The sequence below is a fragment of the Bos taurus genome, chromosome 8 (assembly GCF_002263795.3).
Source record: "Bos taurus isolate L1 Dominette 01449 registration number 42190680 breed Hereford chromosome 8, ARS-UCD2.0, whole genome shotgun sequence".
Lineage (NCBI taxonomy): Eukaryota > Metazoa > Chordata > Mammalia > Artiodactyla > Bovidae > Bos > Bos taurus.
Genome location: NC_037335.1, coordinates 76833945 through 76856635, shown reverse-complemented (window position 1 = coordinate 76856635; position 22691 = coordinate 76833945). Strand labels below are relative to the sequence as shown.

Below are 22691 nucleotides of genomic sequence, written 5' to 3'. Positions count from 1 at the left end.
GCTTCTTGGTGGTGGGGACTGGTGGTGGGAAAAACTGGGTCTTGCTCCGGTGGGTAGAGCCATGCTCAGTAAAGCTTTAATCTAATTATCTATGGTGGGTAGGGTTGTGCTCTTTCCATGTTAGTTGTTTAGCCTGAGGTGACCAAGCCCTGGGATCTGTGGGCTCTATGGTAGGGGTTAGTGGTCCAGGACTGATGCTCCCAGTGTGCCCGTCCCCACCACGAGCCACTGCTGACCCATGCCTCCACAAGAGACCCTTCAACAGTCACAAGTACGTCTGGTTCAGTCTCCTGTGGGTCACTGCTCCTGTCCCCTGGGTCTTGGTGCAGACAATATTTTGTTTGTGTACACCTCCAAGAATGGAGACTGTTTCCCCCAGTCCTGTGGAAATCCTGTAATCAGATCCCATTGGCCTTTAAAGTCAGATTTCCTGGGGAGTCTCAGTCCCTTTGTTGGATCCCCAGGCTGAGAAGCCTGACATGGGGCTCAGAACCTTCGTAACAGTGGGAAAGCTTCTTTGGTATCATTGTTCTCTAGTTGGTGGGTTGCCCACCCGGCACGTATGGGATTTGGTTTTATTACGATTGCTTCTCTCCTACCATCTCTTCATGGCTTTGTCTTTGTCTTTAGGGTATTTTTTGGGGGGTGGGTTCCAGTGTTCTCCTGTCGATGGTTGTTGAACACCTAGTTGCAATTTTGGTGTTCTAGCAGGAGGAGATGAGTGCACATCCTTCTCTGCCATCTTGAACCCACTCAGACTTAAGCTAAAGTGACTGTAGGGCCAGGGTTAGAACCACTGATTTAAAGGAAGTAGGAATTTATTAGAATTTAAAGCAGTGCTTTTCAACTTCATTGTGCATACAAATCACCTGGGATATTATTACACTGCATATTCTGATTGAAGAACTCTGAATGGATCTTAGACCTAAAAGTAAGCTAAAACTAAAACTCTTAGAACCTAGAAGAAAACATAGTGTGAATCTTTGTGACCTTGTACAAGCAACCAATGGAAAATAAGTTGGACTTAATCAGACTTAAAAATTTTTGTGCTTAAAAGCTGATCACGTGAAAAAGACAACCCACAGAATGGGTGGAAATATTTGCAAATTGTATATCTGGTAAGTCTTCAAGTTATAGAAAGAACTCTTATAACTCAACAATAAAAAGACAATTAAAAATGGACAAAGGATTAAAATAGACGTTTCTCCAAAGAAGATAAGCAAATGGGCAATAAACACAGGAAAAGATTGTTGTTCAGTTGCTAAGTTATGTCTGACTCTGCGCTCCCAAGGACTAACCTGCCAGGTTCCTCTGTTGATGGGATTTTCCAAGCAACTGGAGTGGGTTGCCATTTCCTTTTCCAGGGATCTTCCCAACTTAGGGATCAAATCTGCATCTTCAATTGGCAGGTGGATTCTTTACCATTGAGCCACCAGGGAAGCCCAATGAAAAGAGGAAAATGCAAATCAAAACCTTAATGAGATGCCACTTCATATTCCATTAGGATGGCTGTAATCACAAAGACAGAATAACCGTTGTTGACTAGGATTGCTGGTGGGAATGTAAAATGGTGCAGCTACTACTTGGAAAAGAGTTCAGCAGTTTCTTAAAAGGTTAAACCATGGAGTTAACTTTTAACCTAAATTATCTGTGAACGAATGGATAAATGTGGTAGATCTGTACAGTGAGTACTGCCAATATTTATCAATAAAAAGGAATGAAATACTGATACATGCTGAATAAGGGACAAACATTTTTACAGAGGCCTTGGACAACATGCTTGCTAGGTGGGATGTTAGAACTTCTCAAGATCTTTCCCCTTACCCTCACTTCTAGAGTCCTAGTTACAATAGGGGAAGATACATGTCCTGAGAGATTAATCCTCTAGCTTCCTGTCATTCAACCCTCTGTCCTCAGGGTATAATCAACTATCACACTGTGGCCCTTACTTAAGGTTGAAAACCTACCAAATTCTCATTTTTTTGAGAAGGGAAGTTGAAAACCTACCAAATTCTCATTTTTTTGAGAAGGGAAGTTCAAATTATACCCTCTGATTTTTTCGCTTATTGCTGTAAAGGTGAATGGTATGTTCTCTCAACTATTTCAAATCTAGGCCTAAAAAACCTTAATGGCAAGAATCTCTGATGAAGGAAAAGCCGTGCCTGTCATCCAAGATCTGGCCTAGTCAGCACTAAAAGGGAGGCCTCTCTGTCCTGCTGAAAGTAGACGGTTTCACAGAACACCTACAATACGGCTCTACGACCATGGTCAAGAAATTCTGTGATTGTTCCTGAACGAGACAATTCTGTAATCGTTTCTGAACCCAGAGGAAAACATGAAGATGACCAAATATTGAATTCCCTGGCAATTCAGTGGTTAGAACTCTGTGCTTTTACTGCCAAGGGTTCGAGTTAAGTCAGGGAAAAATACCTATCTCCCTGTCCTGGCTAATATACTCCTTTAAGAACAGCTTTCGGGACTTCCCTGGTGGTCCAGTGCTTAAGACTGCACTTTCAGTGCAAGGGGTGCTTTTCTATCCCTGCTTGGAACTGACATTCCACATGCCACATAATAATAGTTTTAGCCTCATGTCATGCCTCTCACCTTTTCGAGATAGCCAGTCAACTTACTGAGATAGCCGCTCAACCCACACTTGCTCACAGTATTCATTTAGAGAGAGCCCTGTTTCCTTGAACCTTCTGCCCAGTCACCTAACTTGCCCAAATCATAAGTCCTTGTAACAGCTTACAGAGATATGCCCTCGTGGTTCTGAAGGTGTGTGTTCTTTATGCAGTGAGCAAAAAACCCAGCTTGTTTAATGCAGGTGTGTTCCTCATCACCTGGCAATGGATTGTGGCTGCCCATTTTAGATAAAGCACGCATTTTCCATTTTGTCACAGTTCTCCACTCCCCGTTGTCTCCCTCATCCCACTGTTACTGTTTTTGTTAGGTTCTCTAGGCATTCAAATATGCAAGTCCTGGTGGGGACTGTCATGATTTTGGTACCTTTCCCCTAGCACCAGCTGACTGGATCCTTGGTTAAGGTATGTGTTACTCAGTATTAGGTCTGGGGTCCTGAGTGATGGCCCCTGACTTCTCAACCTTCACAAAGTGAAATGTAATTTCTACAGCATGTAAAATACGTCGCATGAGGGGAAAACACTGGAGGAATTTGATTATCTGGAAGGAAATCAGCAACAGGCTACATTTCACACGAGATTGTGTAGGAGTTGAAACAATCCCCTACGTTGAGCCCAACGGAACCTGTGGGCTGGATGTCTAATCAAATTATACTTCCTTGGTAATTGTTAGGCATTTATAATGCCCATAACAGTCAACATTCCAATCTCAATAATTTTAAATATACAGATTTGCTCTTCAATGAAAGAATGAGGGCTTCCCAAGTGTCACTAGTGGTGAAGAACCCACCTGCCAGTGCAGGAGACAGAAGAGACCTGGGTTCTATCCCTGGGTCGGGGAAAGGGCATGGCACCCCACTCCAGTATTCTTGCCTGGAGAATCCCATGGACGGAGGAGCCTGGTGGGCTGCAGTCTCTAGGGTCACAATGAGTCATACACGACTAAGTGACTTAGTATGTACTCATGCACAAAGGGAGAATAAACTTACCTATTAGTTTCAGATAATTAAAATCCCTGGGCGATGGTATCTTTGAAGTCAGGCTGTTTTAATTTCTTCCTTCTTGCACTCCCATCCACTGAAAAGTTTGCTCATCAGGTAATCTCCAGTGAGGCGCAGAATGTGAGTACTGAACCTCTGAAGGCACCTGGTGACACCCTGTAGGTGACCCAGTGAGTCTGTGGCAGAAACCAGAACCCAGCCTTTTCAGCATCCCAGTTCCTGAGCCCGCTTGCTGTACTGCAGGTCACCCCGTTATCCTGGACTTAAGGATATCATCCCAGATGTTGCCTGATTTGACCTGACCAAGGCTTGGGAAGGTAGAAGGAGACTCTGGCAGGAATTAAGAAGGAAGACTATCACAGCGCAAAGACTTAAGACTCAGAAGGGGTTCATAAGTTGCCACGCATTCACGAAAGCAGAGGAATGGGAGTTTTCAACCCCTGGCCTCAGATACCCGTGGATGACAAGTATTATAAGAGCTAACGTTTGTTGAGCCGTTAGCGTGTTGGGTTTTTATCTCAGCACTCTGCATGTGCTATATATCAGTTCCACAAGCTTATGAGGCAGGCAGCCACCCTGTTAGAAGAGAAAAATGTTTAACCTGAACTGATTCCAGTGGTGGAGAGTGGAGAGAGTCCTACCAGAGGAGATGGTAAGTGGCATTGCAAGATTGAGGAAATATTTGACATCTGTTTTTGCACCACTGCAAACGTTTTTTGCCTGTCCCTTCTTCCCAGGTCTTAGTGGCTGGGCAGGGGTGTGGTCAGGGCCAGGTGGGGAGCAGCTCAGGGGTGGGCGAGTTGTTTGAGCTTGCTATGTTCCTGAGGGCCACCAGAGGGCAGTACTGGTTCACACCACAGCCTCCTTGTGACCATTCTTGGCAAGATTGGAGCCCTGATTCTCAGCCCTACCAGACTCCTTTTTTAGAAAAACAAAACTATTTTCTAATGCCCCCTTTACCATCTTGAAGTGAAATTAACTCCTCTGAAAAGAAGGGAAAAAAAGGAAAGTAATATGTAGTAAACTGATGGGATTCAGTAATATGATGCTTGGACATGGCTACACTAGATGAACACAATAGAGTTAGTTTGATGCTTTGCCCATCAGATCACTGAGAATGAAGAATTAAAAAGGCAGCTGGATGTAGGTTGTGTCTGACAGAAATTCACTCATTTTCTGAAAAGATAAATCATTCTTAGTAAGGTTAAAAATAAAATAGGATACAAATGTCCCTTTATTGCATTCTTGGAAATTTCAGTGTGTATTAAAACTGCAAAGAACAAAACTGCTCTTACTTATGTATAAAGCAGAGTTAGGTTCAGTGCTTCTTTAAACAGCCTTAGCCTTTTTCATTTGATCTCTGTGAAGGTTTGGCCTCCCCAGGTGGTGCTAGCGGTAAAGAATCTGCCTGCCAATGGAGGAGACGAAAGAGACATGGGTTCAATCCCTGGGTTGAGACGATTTCCTGGAGGAGGGCATAGCAATGCACTCCAGTATTCTTGCCTGGAGAATCCCATGGACAGAGGAGCCTGGCGGGTTACAGAGTTGGACACGACTGAAGTGACTTAGCATGTGCGCAAGAAGATCCAGGAGGATATTTGAAAATCAGTTCTTTCTTGTGAAGAACTGCTTTCACTGAGAACTCTAGCTGGTACTAGAGGATATGAGATGCCCTATCTGTGCACCCCAACCTGGGCTCCCTGAGAGCCAGGGCTTTGTGTTGCAGGTGCTCAAGCCCTCCAGAGTGCTCCTCACAGTACTCACTGAGTACACTGAACTGACCGAGTCCTTTCTCTCCAGCTGGGGGTGACTCTCGTCCAGCCAGAGCATATTGACTGAACAGTTTAAGGGCCCAGACCCTGAGTATGAATGCTGATGTAAACTGAAGCCAGGCAAGAGGTGCCCCAAATAGTCTGTCAGGAAAATCCATGGCTCTACATTTTCTTAGGCAAGATTCATCCAAGAAGGGCCCTTTCATTCCACTGGCACCATACGCATATATTTTGTTTGTGGTTCCTGAGACAAAAAATTGCATATTCTTGTGAAAGAAAACGGAATTGGTTCCAAAACTTACTTTCTGGCCAGAATCAACCAAGGCCTGAAAAGCAGTTGGTTCTTGTGGCCCTGATTAGATAGAGGGATAAGGATGCTTCTTCCTGGAGCCCTGTCAGGGAAGTGCTCAAACCCAGCGCAGGCTGGCCACATTCCAACTTTCCCCACTGGCGCCTGGTAAGCTGCATGCCAGCAACACATGAGCACCTCTAAGCCCCCCATCGCCTCGCCTGACCTGGCTGCCACTGGCATAACGCCGCCTGCTGGAACGTTTTCCTGTCAGGTTTTGGCCACAGCAGCTCTGGTGTTCCTCCCTCACCTACCTAGTGTCCACCAGCCACAGCTTTTATAGCAGGAAGGGGGCAGGTTAATACTAGCCTGGTCTCACAAGAGTCTGTAAAGTGGAGTAGGGACTGGGGGCAGACAGTCCTGCACTTCATTCACTCAAATTCCACCTTTGCAATTTTTTTTTTAATCCATGAACTGTATGTGCTTTTTATTTACTTTGAAATGGCCCAAAGAGAGGATGAAGAGGTGTGTGGTGTAACGGAACCACAGGTGTGTGGTGAGTGGTCAATTCTGTATGCTTCTCTACTCCTGAGACCAGTCTCCAGAGGGTGCCAAGGATAGCCAAGTTTCATTTATTTGTCCAAGTAAAAGCATGATCAAGAATGTTCTAAATAAGGTCAGGGTTTACAGCTTTGATTATAGAATTTCCTCTGATCATTTGATTGGGTTACATGAATTTAAACTTCAGTGAAGCTTCACTTTCAAAGTTTCCACTCCATTTCTCTGAATGTGCTACAGCATGATGATAAGTCTCCCAGATTACCCAAAATCCACCTGAACAATATCTCAACACACTGTGGTTTATTCACCTTAAGAAGAATCTGGAGAGAACATGGTTTGGGATGGGAGACAAGAGTTACACCTGATGGGTCTGGACCATTGATACAAATGATTCTCATTTCATTTTAGAGTTTCCATAATTGTAGCAATTATCTCTGAAAGATTTTTGTCCACATTGATTTGGATAAAGCTTTCTGGAGCTGATGGGGTCTCCAGAGTATCGGATTGGGACTGCAGTAACTCAGGGGGCATAAAATGATCTTTTCTTCTGAGTAAGCGTCCAGAGATGATGTCAAATGACCCAGTCAGATGGACCACAAGGAGCTTCACCTCAACTGGCTTTTCTTCCTTCCCCAAGTCATCACACTTCAGAGGTGCATCATCTTTTCCTTGTATTAAGATGTCTCTGTATACCTTCTTCAGAGCTGAACAGGCTAGAACTACATGCTGTCCAGAGGCTACATCTCTGTTAAAAAAAAAAAAACAAAAAAAAAACCTGGGGAGATCCCAAAGAGTGAAGACATTTAAAATAATTGGTGTCAAGCCTAGGCTGAGGACTTTAGTCCCACTTCTCTGACAGTGGAAGGTGTTACAAATGGTGGCCAAGTATCAGGCAGTCTTGGTTTTGAGGTAAAGATCTTCCACTAGTGAGCCCTCTTGGGTGATGTGTTTACCTCTCTGAGCATCAGTTCAGTTCAGTTCACTCACTCAGTTGTGTCCAACTCTTTGTGACCCTATGGACTGCAGCACGCCAGGCCTTCCTGTCTATCACCAACTCCTGGAGTTTACTCAAACTCATGTCCATTGAGTCAGTGATGCCATCCAGCCATCTCATCCTCTGTCGTCCCCTTCTCCTCCTGCCTTCAGTCTTTCCCAGCATCAGGGTCTTTTCCAGTGAGTTAGCTCTTCGCATCAGGTGGCCAAAGTACTGGAGTTTCAACTTCAGCATCAGTCCTTCCAATGAATATTCAGGACTGATTTACTTTAGGACCATCAGTTCATCATCTCTTAAATGTGGCTACTCAAGAGTACCTGCCCACAGAACTGTGGTATGGAAGTTTATCATGGTGCCCAGCACACAGGAAGTGCTGAGTAAGTATCAGCTCTGCCCCTTGGCTATAGGATGTGACTGAGCCAGCACCTGTGGACATGGGTGGCTGCTGGCAGGCATCTGTGTCCCCCACACAGCATGGCTCAGGCTCTCCTCAGATTTTCTCCATTCCTACTCTTCAGTATGCTGGAACAATCTGGGGAAGTTACCCATGCAGAGCAGAGAAAGCAGGAAAAAAGAGAGCACCAGTCCCTCTGTTTTCAAGGTAAGCAGAAAGTGAGTAGTTTTCAGAGATGCTGAAAACTAAGAGAAAAACCTGAGCCAGAAATAGAGGTAGATTGACAAGGCACCAATAAGGGAAAACCTAAACAGCATATTATAATGCAGAGACATTACTTTACCAACAAAGGTCTGTCTAGTCAAAGCTATGGTTTTTCCAGTAGTCATGTATGGATGTGAGAGTTGGACTATTAAGAAAGCTGAGCGTGGAAGATCCGATGCTTTTGAACCGTGGTGTTGGAGAAGACTCTTGAGAGTCACCTGGACTGCAAGATCCAACCAGTCCATCCTAAAGGAAATCAGTCCTGAATATTCATCGAAAGGACTGATGCTGAAGCTGAAACTCCCAATACTTTGGCCACCTGATGTGAAGAACTGACTCACTGGAAAAGACCCTGATGCTGGGGAAGATTGACAGTGGGAGAAGGGGACGACAGAGGATGAGATGGCTGGATGGCATCACCAATGTGATGGACAGGAGTTTGAGTAGGCTCTGGGAATTGGTGATGGACAGGGAAGCCTGGCGTCCTGCAGTTCATGGGGTCACAAGGAGTCAGACACAACTGAGTGACTGAACTGTACTGAAGGGAAAACCAGTGTGGTCCAAGACCATACATGAGGATGAGCCCCCCTACCACTAAGCTGATGTATACCGTTGTCTTCTTGGAGCCAGGAAGGAACTAAATAAAGTTGTCAAGGGTCAATGCTGGCTTGGGTACTTAGTAGAGATTTCAGTTCAGAACTGAGAACTAAGAATTCTGAAGGGGCCTGCCTTGATCTATGGCCATCGTAGACTGGAGACCCAGTGGATGGAGTGTGTCATCAGCAACAAACCAATGTACTTGAGCCTCCCAGCTCTTCTCAAGGGCATGAGTGAGAGCTTGTTAGTTCTGAGCCTGGAGGTCTGATCTCCGCTCTCCTGAGACTCTTCACTTTGGCTTCCATCACAGGTCAGAATCTTTGATCTGACGAGTCTATTTATGTTACAGACCCAGTTGGGTAGGAGTTCTCAAATCCTAAAACCCAAAAACCTTAAAACCCTAAACCCATACAAAGACAGGACTGCCAGCCACGTCTGTGTGGTGTTTAAAAAAAAAATGTAAACTGAATTTTTAATAAGTATAATGTCATATGGCTCAAATGGTTTTAGATTTATAAAACATGACTTCATCTTAGAAAGCAAGATTTGGAACTCATTCACTGCCACTCCTTTATCTTCCATGTCCCAACCAGGATTCCCACAGGCCAGACCCACAGATGAGAGAAGAGGGTCGTTTGCTCAGAGGCATGCTACAGAGCTGGACAGTTTGAGATTTCAGTTCTGGTAGCGAGTTATCTGTTGATTTGCAAATGACCCCAGATCTTCCTGGTTGTCAGAACTTGAAGTAGGAGGCAATACAAGTGGTGGCTAAGATATGGCTATAACAACATTATTATTTTATTTAGGACTTACTATATATATTAGGTAGACTTCCCTGGTGGCTCAGATGGTAAAGCATCTGCTTACAACGCGGGAGACCCAGGTTCTATCCCTGGGTTGGGAAGATCCTCTGGAGAAGGAAATGGCAACCCACTCTAGTACTCTTGCCTGGAAAATCCCATGGACCGAGGAGCGTGGTAGGCTACAGTCCATGGGGTCGCAAAGAGTCGGACATGACTGAGTGACTTCACTTCACTTCATATATATTAGGTACCATTCTAAGTGCTACCCACACTTATTCACTAATTCCTCACGACAATCTGTAAGGACTGTTGTGAGTAGGAACTATGTCCCTATTTTTCAGAAGAATAAACAGGTTTATGGAAGCCAAGTTGCTGAGTAAAATTCCCAGCTAGTAATTATGAAGTTGTCTAGAAGGCTGACTCTAGAACCCAACACTCTGTGGCTGATTAAAAGTCATTGTCAGTCACCAGACGGAGGTGCATTTCATTTCTGGTATCCTTTATCATTAGTCAGTTATGATTTCAAGAGTGGTTTCCTTTACTCACTGGCTTATCTGGGGTCTGAAGTTCTCTTACCTTCGTAAAACGTCATGCAATTTGCAGAGCCATGGAATTCTGTCCTGAAATTAAAAAAAACCAAAGTGGCTTTTCCAGATATTGTTTATTTGTACAGAAACATGTTCATCATGTTCATCAATGTTAAGGTCCAAAGAAATCTCAGTGGTTTTGAGGAGGAGGCTGAGGAATTGTCACTGGGCAGTTCAGCACAGAATCATGTTCCTGGTCCAGGTGTCAGGTTCTTTCCACAATGATAAAAATTACCCTAAAATGCCAGTATGTAACCCCCCCCATTTCAATCTCCCCATTATAAATACACTTTATAAATACACTCTTTGGTTCTGATATGTTTGGGTGTGTGTGTGCTAAGTCGTGTTTGACTCTGCGACTGCCAGGCTCCTCTGTCCATGGGGATTCTCCAGGCAAGGATACCAAAGTGGGTTGCCATTTTCTGATACACTTAACAAATCTTTAATTGTATTTGCATAATTCTTCAGGTGCTTCTGATCTCAAATGCAGAGAGTTATTCATAGAAACTCTTAAGTCAGCTGCCCCCTGGTCCTATTCTTCAAATCCTCTAAAAACAAAGCTGCTTTCGGATAAAAGTATCGTGATAATTTTGTATTTTTCCAGAGAAGGCAGAAGAAGTTTACATAGGACACCCTAGAGTGTTACACAAAGAAGTTCCCCTGGGGTAAATACTGATTGGCCACAATGCATTACAAAAAAAACCCCCAACTTTTTATTATGTGAATTTAAAACATATACAAAAAGAGACAAAATGGTACAAAACAAACTTCTCTGTACTCATAACCCAGCTTTAATGATTTTTCAGCTCACAATCTGGTCTTCTATATGTCCCAACGCCCATCCTTTATCATTTTGATGCATATTCAAGAAAGATGATGTCTTTATTATTTAAGACTTTTTTTTCGGCTGCTTTGGGTCTTCATTGTGGCATGCAGGCTCTCAACTTGTGGTGTGCAGGCTTGGTTGTGGTATGTGGGCTCTTGGTTCTCCAAACAAGAACTGAACCCAGCCCTGCATTGGGAGCATCGAGTCTTATCCACTGGGCCACCAGGCAAGTCCCCATGATGCATCTTTAAAAGTCCTTGCTCTTAACATTTGACTACCATTTTATCTAGATTTTTGTATTTGTATAATTGAGATTGACTTGCATTTGTTTTCTTGTGTAGTCCATATTAAATTTTGGTATCAAGGTTATCCCTGCCTCCTAAAAATAAGTAGGGCAGCTTTCCTTCTTTTTTCTCTTCTTTGAAACAGCTTGTATACAATATATTATTTTTATGGACTGAATGTTTTTATTTCCCTAAAATTCATATCCCCCATGTAAGAATATTTGGAGGTAATCAGGTTTAGATGAGGTCATGAGAATGAGGTCCTCATGATGGGATTAGTGCCCTTATAAGAAGAGACCAGTGAGCTAGTATATACTCTTTCTCTCCTGCTGCTGCCCTCTCCTTCAACCACCCAGTGGAGATACAGAGAAAAAGTTTCATTCCACCAAGGCCATCGCTCTGTGCTCAGCAAACTAAAGACCTTCTAGTTACTAGGATCCACCCTTGTCAGGAAGCAGAGAAGGATTTTGTGCACACACATACTCCATGCACACATGCTACACACACATACACAGTTAACATTTTTTCATTATATGTATCTTTTCATATTAAATAATATTTTTTAAAAGCACTGTGTGCTAATATTGGGTTAAGAGTCCTGGAAGTTTTATTAGTCACATAATTCTTTAAAGACTTTACTTCTGTGTACACATTACTCAATCAAAGACTACTTAGAAGTTCAAATGTTACAGCTATAATATCTGCCGAAGACAGAGATCAAATGACAACTATTACCAAACTTACATGAATGGTATCTTAAATAACAATAACTACATAATTCACAGATACTATTACTCAAATTATAACAGCTACTACAATGTACACACGATAGCTCAAATGTATTTCAGGAAAGCCTTGTTTATGTTAGCACTTGTCTGAATACTCAGTGGACCCAGTGTGGTTATTTCTAAACAAAGTAACAAGATGATGAGGCTTACCAGTTCTAATAAACTTGCAGACCATAAAGAATTTTGTGCTCTATGGGGAGACTTACATGCTCCTGGAAAAGTGTATATGTTTAAGACTTATTCTTGGCAAGATTTTCTGACATCATACTAAAAAACTAAATGTTCTAGAGAAGTCTGTGAGGAGAAAAAAAGTTGTAGCAGCTGTACTTATGGAACTTGAAATTGCCACCGTAACACAGTATTTTCTAGACTTATGATGGGGGTCAGGGAAGAAGACTGTCAAGGCTTATGCTGCTGCTGCTGCTAAGTCACTTCAGTCGTGTCTGACTCTGTGCGACCCCACAGACGGCAGCCCACCAGGCTCCCCCGTAGGTAGTGGGGAAAACTAGCTGGACTTACTGAGCCGTGCAGTATTTTATGACGGAAAATTGCCCATGGGAAAGCTGCCAACTCAAGCCCAGATTTGGATTTCCCTTTCCTTCGTCCATTTGCAAGGATCTGTTGTGTGCTTAGGGAGACCCAGACACGATCCTGGGTCCTTTCTTTCAATACTCTACACACGATCACCCTGAGTTTAACTTCGAAGATTCCATTTGCACCCAACTTTCTAAATTCCTTTCTCTTCTGTATCCTCACTGTGAACAGCTAAGCTTTTCTACTACATTCATGAACTAACAGGGATAAAAAAGAAAACACTATCATTTATCCAAAGACCTTAAAAAAATTTTTTTTAAACCTCCTGGCTATATCTTCCAAAACAGCTTCACCAACAGAAGGCTGCAGCAGAGCAGGGTGACTGGGCCTTAAAGACTCACATGTCAGCATGAGCAGTTTCCTACCTAGGACCCAGACCTACAAAGATATGGTGCCTTTCAAACCCGCAGGAAGGGCTGCACAGGCAACTTACTTGGTAAAGTGGTATACTAATCATTAATGGGACTAACTTCAGTGGGTTTCACATGTAAATAGAGGTGTCCGGCTTCAAGTTTAAGAAATGATGTCAACTTCTATAAAGTTAAGGAGTCTTCTTACAGCATATGGGGGCCACAGTGAGGTATCTTTCTAAGCACTTGGAAAAGAAGGAAAGAAGCTTTTTCTTTAAGGCTTTAAAGATCAACACTTAATAGAAAGGGACAGAGATGTTTAAACTCATCTGAAGAAGTAAACAATGACCCTCAGGCTAGCAGTGCATCACTATGATCCAACTATGTATTTTCACACACATAGAGGAAGCACGTGAGGCTTGGGCGTGAATGTCCAGCAGGAACACTATAGGATTAGACAGCAGAGTACTGTCCAGAGGCCATGGCGTTCTGGCCTTACGACTTCAAATATCATGTTCTCATTAGCAAACGTCTCTCTGATGGGGTGGGTGGTCTCACACCATTAGAAACCTAAGCTTTAACTCTCTTACTCTTTTGATTGCATGTTCACTGAGATACCTGACTGCATTTTGGCTTCTGAAATCAGATTGATGTGTTATGGGCCACGTGGCAGTTAAATTTCTTCTTGTTAAGTTAATCAACTGGCATTTATGTAGAAATCTTGTGACCCTGACTAGTGGGGTTCTCATACGAGACATGAACCTGTGTTCAATGTGTTGACAGTATCAGGGGTTGAGCCAGCAAGACAGAGCCTGACTACCCTGGTCCCATCTGGGTAGTCGGGCAGCCGTTTCCACAATGCATCCCTGTCACTGTGCATGTCTCTAGGTGAAACAAAATCCTTAGACTAGTGCTGATCTCCATTCAGCAGGAATGCTTGGTTTGGAAGAGGTAGTAGGAAGGTCGCTCAGTCGTGTCCGACTGTTTGCGAGCCCATGGACTGTATAGCTTGCCAGGCTCCTCTGTCCATGGAGTTCTCCAGGCAGGAATACTGGAGGGGTTTGCCATGCCCTTCTCCAAGTTGGAAGGTTCAGATGGTCAAATGCTAATTCACATATTCAGTATTCCCATACCTACTTAAAGAGTTCAAGAAGCAATTATAATGATGCACTAGGACTGATTCACAGATGAAAACACAACAAAAAATGAGCTGTACTTCTGCACGAGTAAAATGTTCATAGTGGCTTTGGATGCACCAAGGAAGGGGGATAATTTGTTTAATTCCTAGTACTTTAGCTATCTTACCTTTCTTCCCACTAGCAGAGGAGCAACCTTGTGTTTTGTTATTTTAACTAGATTGCACACTTCCTCCAGCTCATCAGCACCAAATCTCTGTACAGAGATCAATCTCTGTATTATTTTATGGCTTAGGAAACATATGTTATTGCATTAAGCTGGATATCGACTTTATTAGTCATTATACTTTCTGCATGCCTGAAATATTTCACAATAAGGATGAAACAAGTGAATTAAAAAAAAAAAAAAACATATTTGGGTAATAAACTTCCTACCCTTTGTACAGGTAAACAGAACTTTGAATCCCTGCTTTGTCTAAATACGTGCCTTAGCTGAGAATTGTGCATGTAGCTTCACTTAGTCACAATAAATTCCTCAGAAGCTCAACCGTGAAAACTAATAAACGGAAATATAAAACAGAAATAGATGCCTTCAGACACCTGCCCAATCAGAATGCATGTTGGACCAGTTTATTCACAGCACCAGTAAGGTCTGGGTCCACCAGCCACAAAATCAATGAGAAGGCTGGAGATAGCAATGAAGTACTTTCAACTTTATTTTACATTAGTTTCCAAGTATTGAGTCACAGTTATTACACAGTTGGGTTCCTTCCCTAGAGGCCCACAGGGGGCCACAAGGAGAGAGTTCTTCCAGAGTCGCTCCAGGTGCTACGTGAATTCCCGGGTGGAACAGCAGCATTCTCACCCCTGGTCTGTGTGAAGCCAGGCGTCACCTGCCTCATGTACCCATCCAGGCCTAGATTCCTCCAAGGGATGTGCTGTCTGAGGGCCACGCCTCGCTCCTGCTCTATATCACCCTCGCTTTCACCCTTTCCATCTCCATTTAAACAACCCTGATTCATTTCTCATAGACTAGGTGTGTGTGGAGTATCAGGGCCTTTAACACAGTAGAAAAAGTAGGGTCTTAGAGGTTAGATCCCCTTGACTCTGTGCTTTTGCTCAAGTTACTTCTCTGTGCCTCCCTTTGTTCATCTGCAAAATGGGGGAATCATGTAATTCACTGATCTGCTTTGGGATTTAAAGAGGAAAAGGAGTCATTTTAAACATTATTTTTTTGGGCTGATTTTATAGCTGCAATAAATGGCATCAGTTTCCAACTTTGAATCTGGAAAAGACCTTTAATAAATGAATTTGGTGTGCAGTAGATTCTAATTCCACAAATAATGAATATTTAATATGTGCAAAGCGCCATACAGAGCACTGGGAATATAATATGAATGGTGTAGTTCCTGTCCTCAAGGGGGTCACAGCCTGATGATGGGTATCTATCAGTTAAACTACACGTAAGGCAGAGATGAGGGCTCCAAGGGATATACTAAGAAGGGCTCTAAGTGGAGAGTAGAGGGAGAGATCAATTTTGATCAGGCCCTAGGAAGACTAAATCTTCAAGGATAAAGAGGATTTTAATGGAAGCAGGGCCTGCCAAGCAGAGGGCAGGGTAAGACTGGGAGTATTAAATATTAAAGATGCTTTGCCAAGACTCTACAGTAAATGGATGAGGCAGGAGCTTAGCACTGCCGACCAGGTGTGGGAGTTGCTTTGTGACGAGGGTAAGGAGAAACTGTCAGGACTAGATAGTCAAGACTCTGAGTGAGCTGCTAAGGAGTTTGGCCTTTACTGTCAGGTCTTAGGGAGAACTTGGACACATGAGATCCAAATTTTGTATTCATAATGTTTGTGAAGAAAGGGGATGACTGAGATTTCCTCTTCACAGAGGCAGAAACCGAGGCCAAACAGAGATACTAGAGCAAATTCACTGCATTCTGTGTGTAAATACTACAGACAATATCATAATTAGTGAAGTCAAACACAGAAAGTCTTAGAGGAAAGAGAGGAGGAAACAACATAATCCAGATGAGCATCCAAGCTTACTGGATTGCTATTCTAGGTCTCTTCACTCCCGACAGTCCCTACATGCAGGGATAGGGGTGCAGTGGACCCTGAGCCCCCAGCCCAGGGCTTAAGCACTGAGGGCTAAATCAGAGCATCATGAAGACAGAGAACGCTTCCTTGGCCTATCTAGAAAGAGAAAGTGTCTTCTGGAAGGGGATGACAATTAAAGGGCAGGCGCTCAGAGGAACAGATGGAAGAGGAGTGTGCCCAGCATTGCTGGGGGAGGTGGACAGAGGGCAAGGTAAGTGGGAGGGGAGCAGTGGAGGTGAGGGACCGGTTTAATCTGGTGCAAAAGTGAACCTAAGCCCACAGAGGGCAAAAATGCATATAAACAAAATATATACCCCCAAAAGATGGGTATATACATAAAATTCAATTAGTAGGTATTTTTGGAAGATGCAACCAAGGGTGATATATTCTGTGAAAGAATTTGTAGTCATCGGTCAAATGTTTTATACAGGGTAAGTATTATATTTGTAATCAGCAACAAAACTGTCCAAAACCTCTCTTTTAAATAGACTCTGAGGTTGAAGTCTGCTCAAGTGTCACCCCATGGGCTGCCAGAACAGCATGGACCTGGCACATCGGGGAGACTCACTGACGGACAGCTTGGAAATCATCATCTCATCATGTCAACCGTGCATCCCTGCCTGGGTGGCATGTCTTTCTCCACCAGCGCTGTCCAGCAGAGCTTCCTGCCCTGATAGAAATGTTCTCTACCTGCGCCGTCTGGATTAGCAGCCACCAGCCACATGTGGCTTTTGAACACTTGAAGTATGGCAGTGCAATCCCAGAACTGGAGTTTACACTTAACTGAAATAGCCTTAAGGTGCCCTTGGTGTATTCAGCTCAGGTTCTTTGTCTTCAAATCTTAGCCTTCTGAGTACAATGTGTGTGTATGTGTTACTCAGTTGTGTCTGACTCTCGGTGACCTCATGGACCTCCCCAAACCATCCTGAGAATCTCCCCCAAGGCATACCATTACCTCTGCCTCTAACAGTCTACCTGATGCTCAGCACAGTATCCTCTGGGGGACGGGGGCCTGCGGGCTGGTTGCCAGGGCAATGAGGAGGTGGTGGTGCCAGCTCAGCTGTGACCCACACCTTCGCTCACCCACACCCACTCACTGGGCTCTCATCAAAAATGGTAGCCATTTGCTGTTTTACTGCATTCCTCTCTGCTTCATCCAATGTCAGGAAAACTTGTATAGCTTCCTCTGAATATATTTAGTAACTCGTTATGTTTCTTCCAGTAATTGATAACCTTTTCTTCTGTACAATAAATTCCTCTTCTCAGTTCTCCTCAGCCCCTAGTCCCATCAATACTGCTCACTTAACAAGGCTCACTTGTGAGTAAGAGGAACGATGCTTAAATGCCATTATAAAAATCTGTCCATTTGGGGTTGCTTTACTTTGTTCTTTAATTTTGTACTCAGCAAGGGGAAAAAGAAAATAACCCTAGCACGGTCACACTTTACACACTCCACAGAAATGATGTATTACATGTATGCATATATAGATACGGTATTAACAACAACAGTAAGAAGTGATATTCACTGAATGCGTCAGGTATGTCTCTGTGCACACTTTTCATTTTATCTAATCCTCTCAAGGACCCAATAAAATAGATCTTGTCACCATTCCTACTTCACAGGAGGAAAATGAGGCAAAGAGAGACCAAGCCATTTGCCAAAAGTCACACAAGCTCAGTGGTGGGGCCAGGTTATCTACGTTATGTTTATTATCTCTAGTACAGTATCACTGTTATGTTTAAGTTGTTACTCTGTATCTCCTTCTGGCTGCTCTCCTCCCACCTTCTAAAGTCAAATGCTGTGAACTTAAATTTTGATGGTTCAATGTTTAAACTTGGGGAGCACTTCCTGAAACAAACAGAAACCCTCAGAGTGCTCTAGAATTAGACCTAATAGGGGTTAGTGACTTCAGTCCTTCAAGGCAGGACAGAGAGAAGAAAGTGGAGCACAACCTGGGGGAGCCGAGTTCATAGTACAAACACCAGTGTTGCTCTTTGGCCAGTTTCATCTCAATACCGGTCCTTTGGACACCCTTGGCATGTGGACCTGCCTGGGGCCCCTGCTGCCAGCTGCTCTGTGGACCCACCCTAGGCCCTGCGCTCAGTCTCTCCTGGGTGACAGCTAGTTCTATGAATCCACGGTTTGTGACTCTGGTTTGAGAAAGACCCTCTAGAAAAGGCCCTCACAACGGTGCATAAAGGAATGAGATGTCAGGCCGTCCATTCTTTCACTTACTCTTTCATTCACAAATTTGCCACAAGTAGTTTCTGATACACACTGTGTGTCAGGCTCTGGGGATATATAATGGTTAACAGAAATGGCCACAGTGCCTGTCCTTTTGGAGGTAAAATCTAGTTACAGGGACAAATATTAATCAAATTCTCACACCATCACATGCCATGTTACAACTGGGACATGGATGATAAGGGATATGCTGCCATGAGAGTCCATTAGAGGAGGTTTTATCTAGAAGTCAGGGCGAGGTTCCCTGAAGAAGGGGCACAGCTGCTGAGACGAGATGCATGAGCAGGTAACTGAGAGGAGTGGGGAGGCGCGTTCCTCACAGTGGGAACAGCAGACACAGAGGCCCTGGGGGAGGAGCATGGCAGCAGAGCCACTGAAAAGGGCCAGGACAGCTCCAGTAGAGACGGGGGTAGAAGAGTGGGGGTGGTATGTGGGAGGGTGGGGTGCACCCAAAGACACGGGGGTGGGGCACTGCCAATTTGGCCTGACCATGTACGTGTAGGAGTTTATGTGTCTGGTCTTGACGCTGAGATAATGGGAAACCTCCAGAAGGCCATTTGAGTTTGCAAAGATCACTTTAGCTTTGGGGTGGGCACCAGGGCCTGGAGAGGGTAGGCTGGTAGGTCCTGAGAAGAAAAGGTGAACTTGCACATGTATAAGCCACAGAGGAATTACACTCTGCAGATTCAAATCCCTCAACAAAGTGTTCTGGCAGATCCTGCCGAGCTGGGGCTGATTGTGGCATCAATCCTGATGCCAGTGTAGAGTTTAGACAGGAGTTCAGGGCCACAGCTCACATACATGGCAGGCCTGCTGTGCACCTGGCTTTTGGAGCACTGTCTTGAGTGCGTGACTCAGGAACTCTACTGCCCCAAGTGTGCAGGCATCTTCACCTGCATCCCTCGGCTGGGACATGTGTTGGAAATAAAAACAGACAGTGCACCTTACCTCGTCATTCAGCGGTATCCCTTTTTGCATCTTCATGCGATTTTCCTCTGGGTGGTAGTCATCTGCATCGTAGAATTTCCATCCTAGCTTTAAGAACAAAGTGAAAGAGGGTACACAGCAGGTCATGCGGCCCATGTGATGGGCACTGTGGGTTCCTAATACTAACAGCAGGTGTAGAAACAACCTGGCCACCCTCTTTCCCACCAGCAGCCACACAGACCATCCCTCCTGGTGCAGGAGCAGGGAGGTCTGTAAGGATGCTTCACTAATCCTGCCCACTGGGTTGCTGCAGCTGTTTTTTTCATTCATCATTATTTTCCATGACCAAGGAAAGAGACAAAATTGCTCCAGGTGGTTTCACAAGCTTTGTGGAGGTATCTGAGGTGACTTTACAAACCACGCAGGCCAGAAGCAATGAGACAAGATGAGACTTGCAGCTGGGAGGTGTTAGCACAGGTTACCTCAGATGCCAGCAGGGCGCCCACGGTGGATCTGTGGAGAGGACACAGATGCCATGTGACTACCCTTCCCCCATCTGCCTCTTCCATCCAAGGAGCTGTGGGAAGCACATGGCTGCCCCACCAGTATTAAACACCAACAACTTACAATATTGAAACTGAAATACGTGCTCCTCACCCTGGAGTCTACAGCATGGCTTTAGTTTTCTCCAGGAATTTAAATAACTATCCAGTTTTCACTAAATTTTCCCCCAAAAGCAATACCTAAGATCTCATTAAACTCCTGAAGTTTTTTTTTTTGTCCCTTAAGTTTTTGGTCCCTGTTTTGTAGATAATTATTTTTTGAAAAAGAACAGGATGAGATGGTTGGATAGCATCAAGGACTGAATGGACATGAATCTGAGCAAATTAGGAAGTAGTGAAGGTCGCAAGGAGTTGGACATGACTTAGTGACTGTCATGTCCAGTCACTACATGGACAACAACTGAATAAAGTGATAAATTCTACTGAGGATACTGGAGGAGGGGTCAGACAGGAAATTTAACCTCTAAGCACCCATACAAGGTTCACGGAGCTCATAAAAGCATTAATATATTGGGACTTAAAAGGGACACACGCTTCAAATAAAGGACTCGGAGAATTACCAGCATTCATTACTAAGTATGGGAGTTGAATGCTCTCTGTTCAGACCCTAACAACTACAGGTCAGTGAAGAGGGCCTGGGTCCCAGAGCTTGAGATCTGGCCACAGTCTCCATTCTGCCACTAAATGACTATGCCCTCCTTGTCCTCTAACCTCAGTTTTCTCACCTGCAAAACAAGGGAACTGAGCTACATTTATCCATTCACTTTCTCATTTCACTCAGCCAATATTTAATGAGCATCTACTAGCTCCCAGGACATAATGCTCAGCCCACTGAGACTGGTTTCAGCCATCTTGAGGTTTACGGCTAGTGCAATGGGGGTAGGGATGGAGGCTGGCAAGTGATGAGTTAGAAAGGAAGCCCCCTCTTGCTCTCAACTCCTGAAGTATTACCCAAATGCCAATCACTGACATACAACCTTCAGGATTTTTTTATTGTACCCTCCTCCTAGTTCATCATGCCTTCTCACCTAAGTTGTACATGCCACTTTTACAATTCTCTGTTATTTTTATTCAATTGCTTCACTCTTTAAAATTAAACAAATGTGTTAAAGAAGGAAATTCATTCCGTCCCTTATATAGGAAGCCATCCTCACTTGCCTTAAGTAGGAGGTAACTGAAAAGCTGCACACAATGAAAACAAAACATTACGAAGAAATTCTATACTGTCAATTACCAAGGGTTCTCTCTTTTGTTAAGAAAGTATCAGGAAGCTGTTAAAAAGACACACTGAGATGTCCTCCCTAAAGTGACCTAAGGACTGAGAGAACCAGAACGTCTCCCATTATGTTCACGCCAATGGAGGCTGCATAGGCTGACAGGTTGCAGCCTGCTGGTGATTAAACTGTCCCAGCCAAACTCCAGGGCTGGAGAAACCAGTGCTATGTACACCAGAAATCACACTTAAGACCAAGTTAGATTAGCCAGGAATGAACATGTCAGCCACCAGTCATAATTTAAAACAAGAGCTAACTATACTAGGGTGTAGATGGGCAGAAAGGAGATAGAAGGAAACTGAAGAACCATTCTCTACCACTCTAACCAAACTTCTTAACCAGGGGACATGGTGAAGGTCCCTGGTCCATGTTTGAAGATGGACCAAGGACCCTCAGTAGAAATAAAGCACAGTGCTCCCCTCACAGGAGACTGGTCAGAGCGGAGCATTACAAACCAGTTTGGCACCCAAATGCCACAGTAATTTTTGTAAAGCTAAACCTACCTACCTGGAGCAAGAAGGAGTCTTGGAAATACACTGGACCGCGTGGGCAGTTCCAGCTTCAGAACATTCTAGAAAGGGTGAAAAGCCTTTGGAGGCTGTGAAACTTCAGTTGTCTTTTGCTGCCTCTGGTGGAATGCCGCCTGTCTTTTCTGATAAAGGGCACTGCTAGACTTTGGACTAAGCAGGAAAGGCTTCCTCGGCCCCTCAAGTTGGCCAGACTGGGCTGGCCAGGGGCTCTGTGGTATGGAATGCTCTTCCCTCCTCACAAACCTGGAGCATTCTTCATATTTAATACTCCATATTTCTAGTTGAAGCGGGGAACACAGTAGGTTAGAAAGTTAAATTCACTTTCTAAACTCTGATCAGAAAAGTCCAAGGCCAGGAAGGAGGAAGCTAGTGCTGTCCAGCCTGACAAATGTCTCTAGGCGCTTGGGAGGAGGTTTGCCTGTGCTCTGTGGTCCCTTGCTCTCCTGCACGCTGTTCTCACTTGAGGCCCCCAACAACCTGCCCGGGCCGCTCCAGGGGCCAAGCAGAACCCGTTACCCCAGCAGGCGCCGCTGCCTAAATTCAGAGATGCAGAGCCCGAGTCTGGGAAGTGGCCCCGGGCCAGGAGCTCCCGGAGCGAGCAGGTTGGCAAGTGCGGAGAGGGAGGGAGCAAGGTGCTCTGGGCCTCAGTTTCCTCATCGGCAAAGGGAAAGGAAGGGGGCTCCCCAGGGAACTCCAGTCGCCACGGGCCCCAAACGGCGGCAGGTCTGGCCTCCGCCGCCTCCCCAATGCGCCTCCCGAGCCTGGCCCCCAGCACCTACTTCCCCGAGCCGCTCACGCCCATCACCAGCACCGCGTTGGGCGCCTCCATCGCCCCAAATCCGGTTCCTTTCCTCCGCCTTCCGGAGCCCGTCCGCCCCGCCTTCCCAGCCGCAGAGGGCGGAGCCGCCCGCGACCCCGCCCCGCCCCGCCCGCACACCGGACACCGAGGGGCCCCCGTCGGGACCCCGCCCCAATGCGCGTGGCCCCACTTCCGCGCCGCCCCACTTCCGCGCCGCCCCACCGGCGTCGATACCTGCCCCACCCCGCGCCCCTTCCCTGGCGAGTCACGCCCTGGACCAGACCCCGCCCCCAGGCGCTCCGCCCGCCGCTTCGCCGCGGAGACCCGCGCACACGGCGCCCCACCGCTTTCCCTTCTCCCACCTCCATCCC

General features: G+C 45.1%; 1 protein-coding gene across 6 annotated transcripts; it reads right to left on the bottom strand.

Annotated features, from left to right (window-relative positions):
• Positions 1-6310: 6310 nt before the first annotated feature.
• Positions 6311-22376, bottom strand: IDNK (IDNK gluconokinase). Of its 6 annotated transcripts, XM_005210360.5 has the most exons (6): positions 22301-22376; positions 21499-21562; positions 19396-19667; positions 19176-19258; positions 9891-9934; positions 6311-7007 (listed from the first exon to the last, which is right to left on the bottom strand). In XM_005210360.5, the coding sequence occupies exons 3-6, from the start codon at positions 19478-19480 to the stop codon at positions 6662-6664; spliced, it is 558 nt and encodes a 185-aa protein (XP_005210417.1). In that variant the 5' UTR covers positions 19481-19667; positions 21499-21562; positions 22301-22376; the 3' UTR covers positions 6311-6661. The 6 variants fall into 6 exon arrangements, with proteins under 6 accessions (XP_005210417.1, XP_002689852.1, XP_005210420.1 ...); XM_002689806.6 differs by lacking the exon at positions 21499-21562 and having other exon boundaries at positions 19176-19262; positions 19637-19667; XM_005210363.5 differs by lacking the exon at positions 21499-21562 and having other exon boundaries at positions 19637-19667.
• Between the last annotated feature and the right edge of the window lie 315 nt (positions 22377-22691).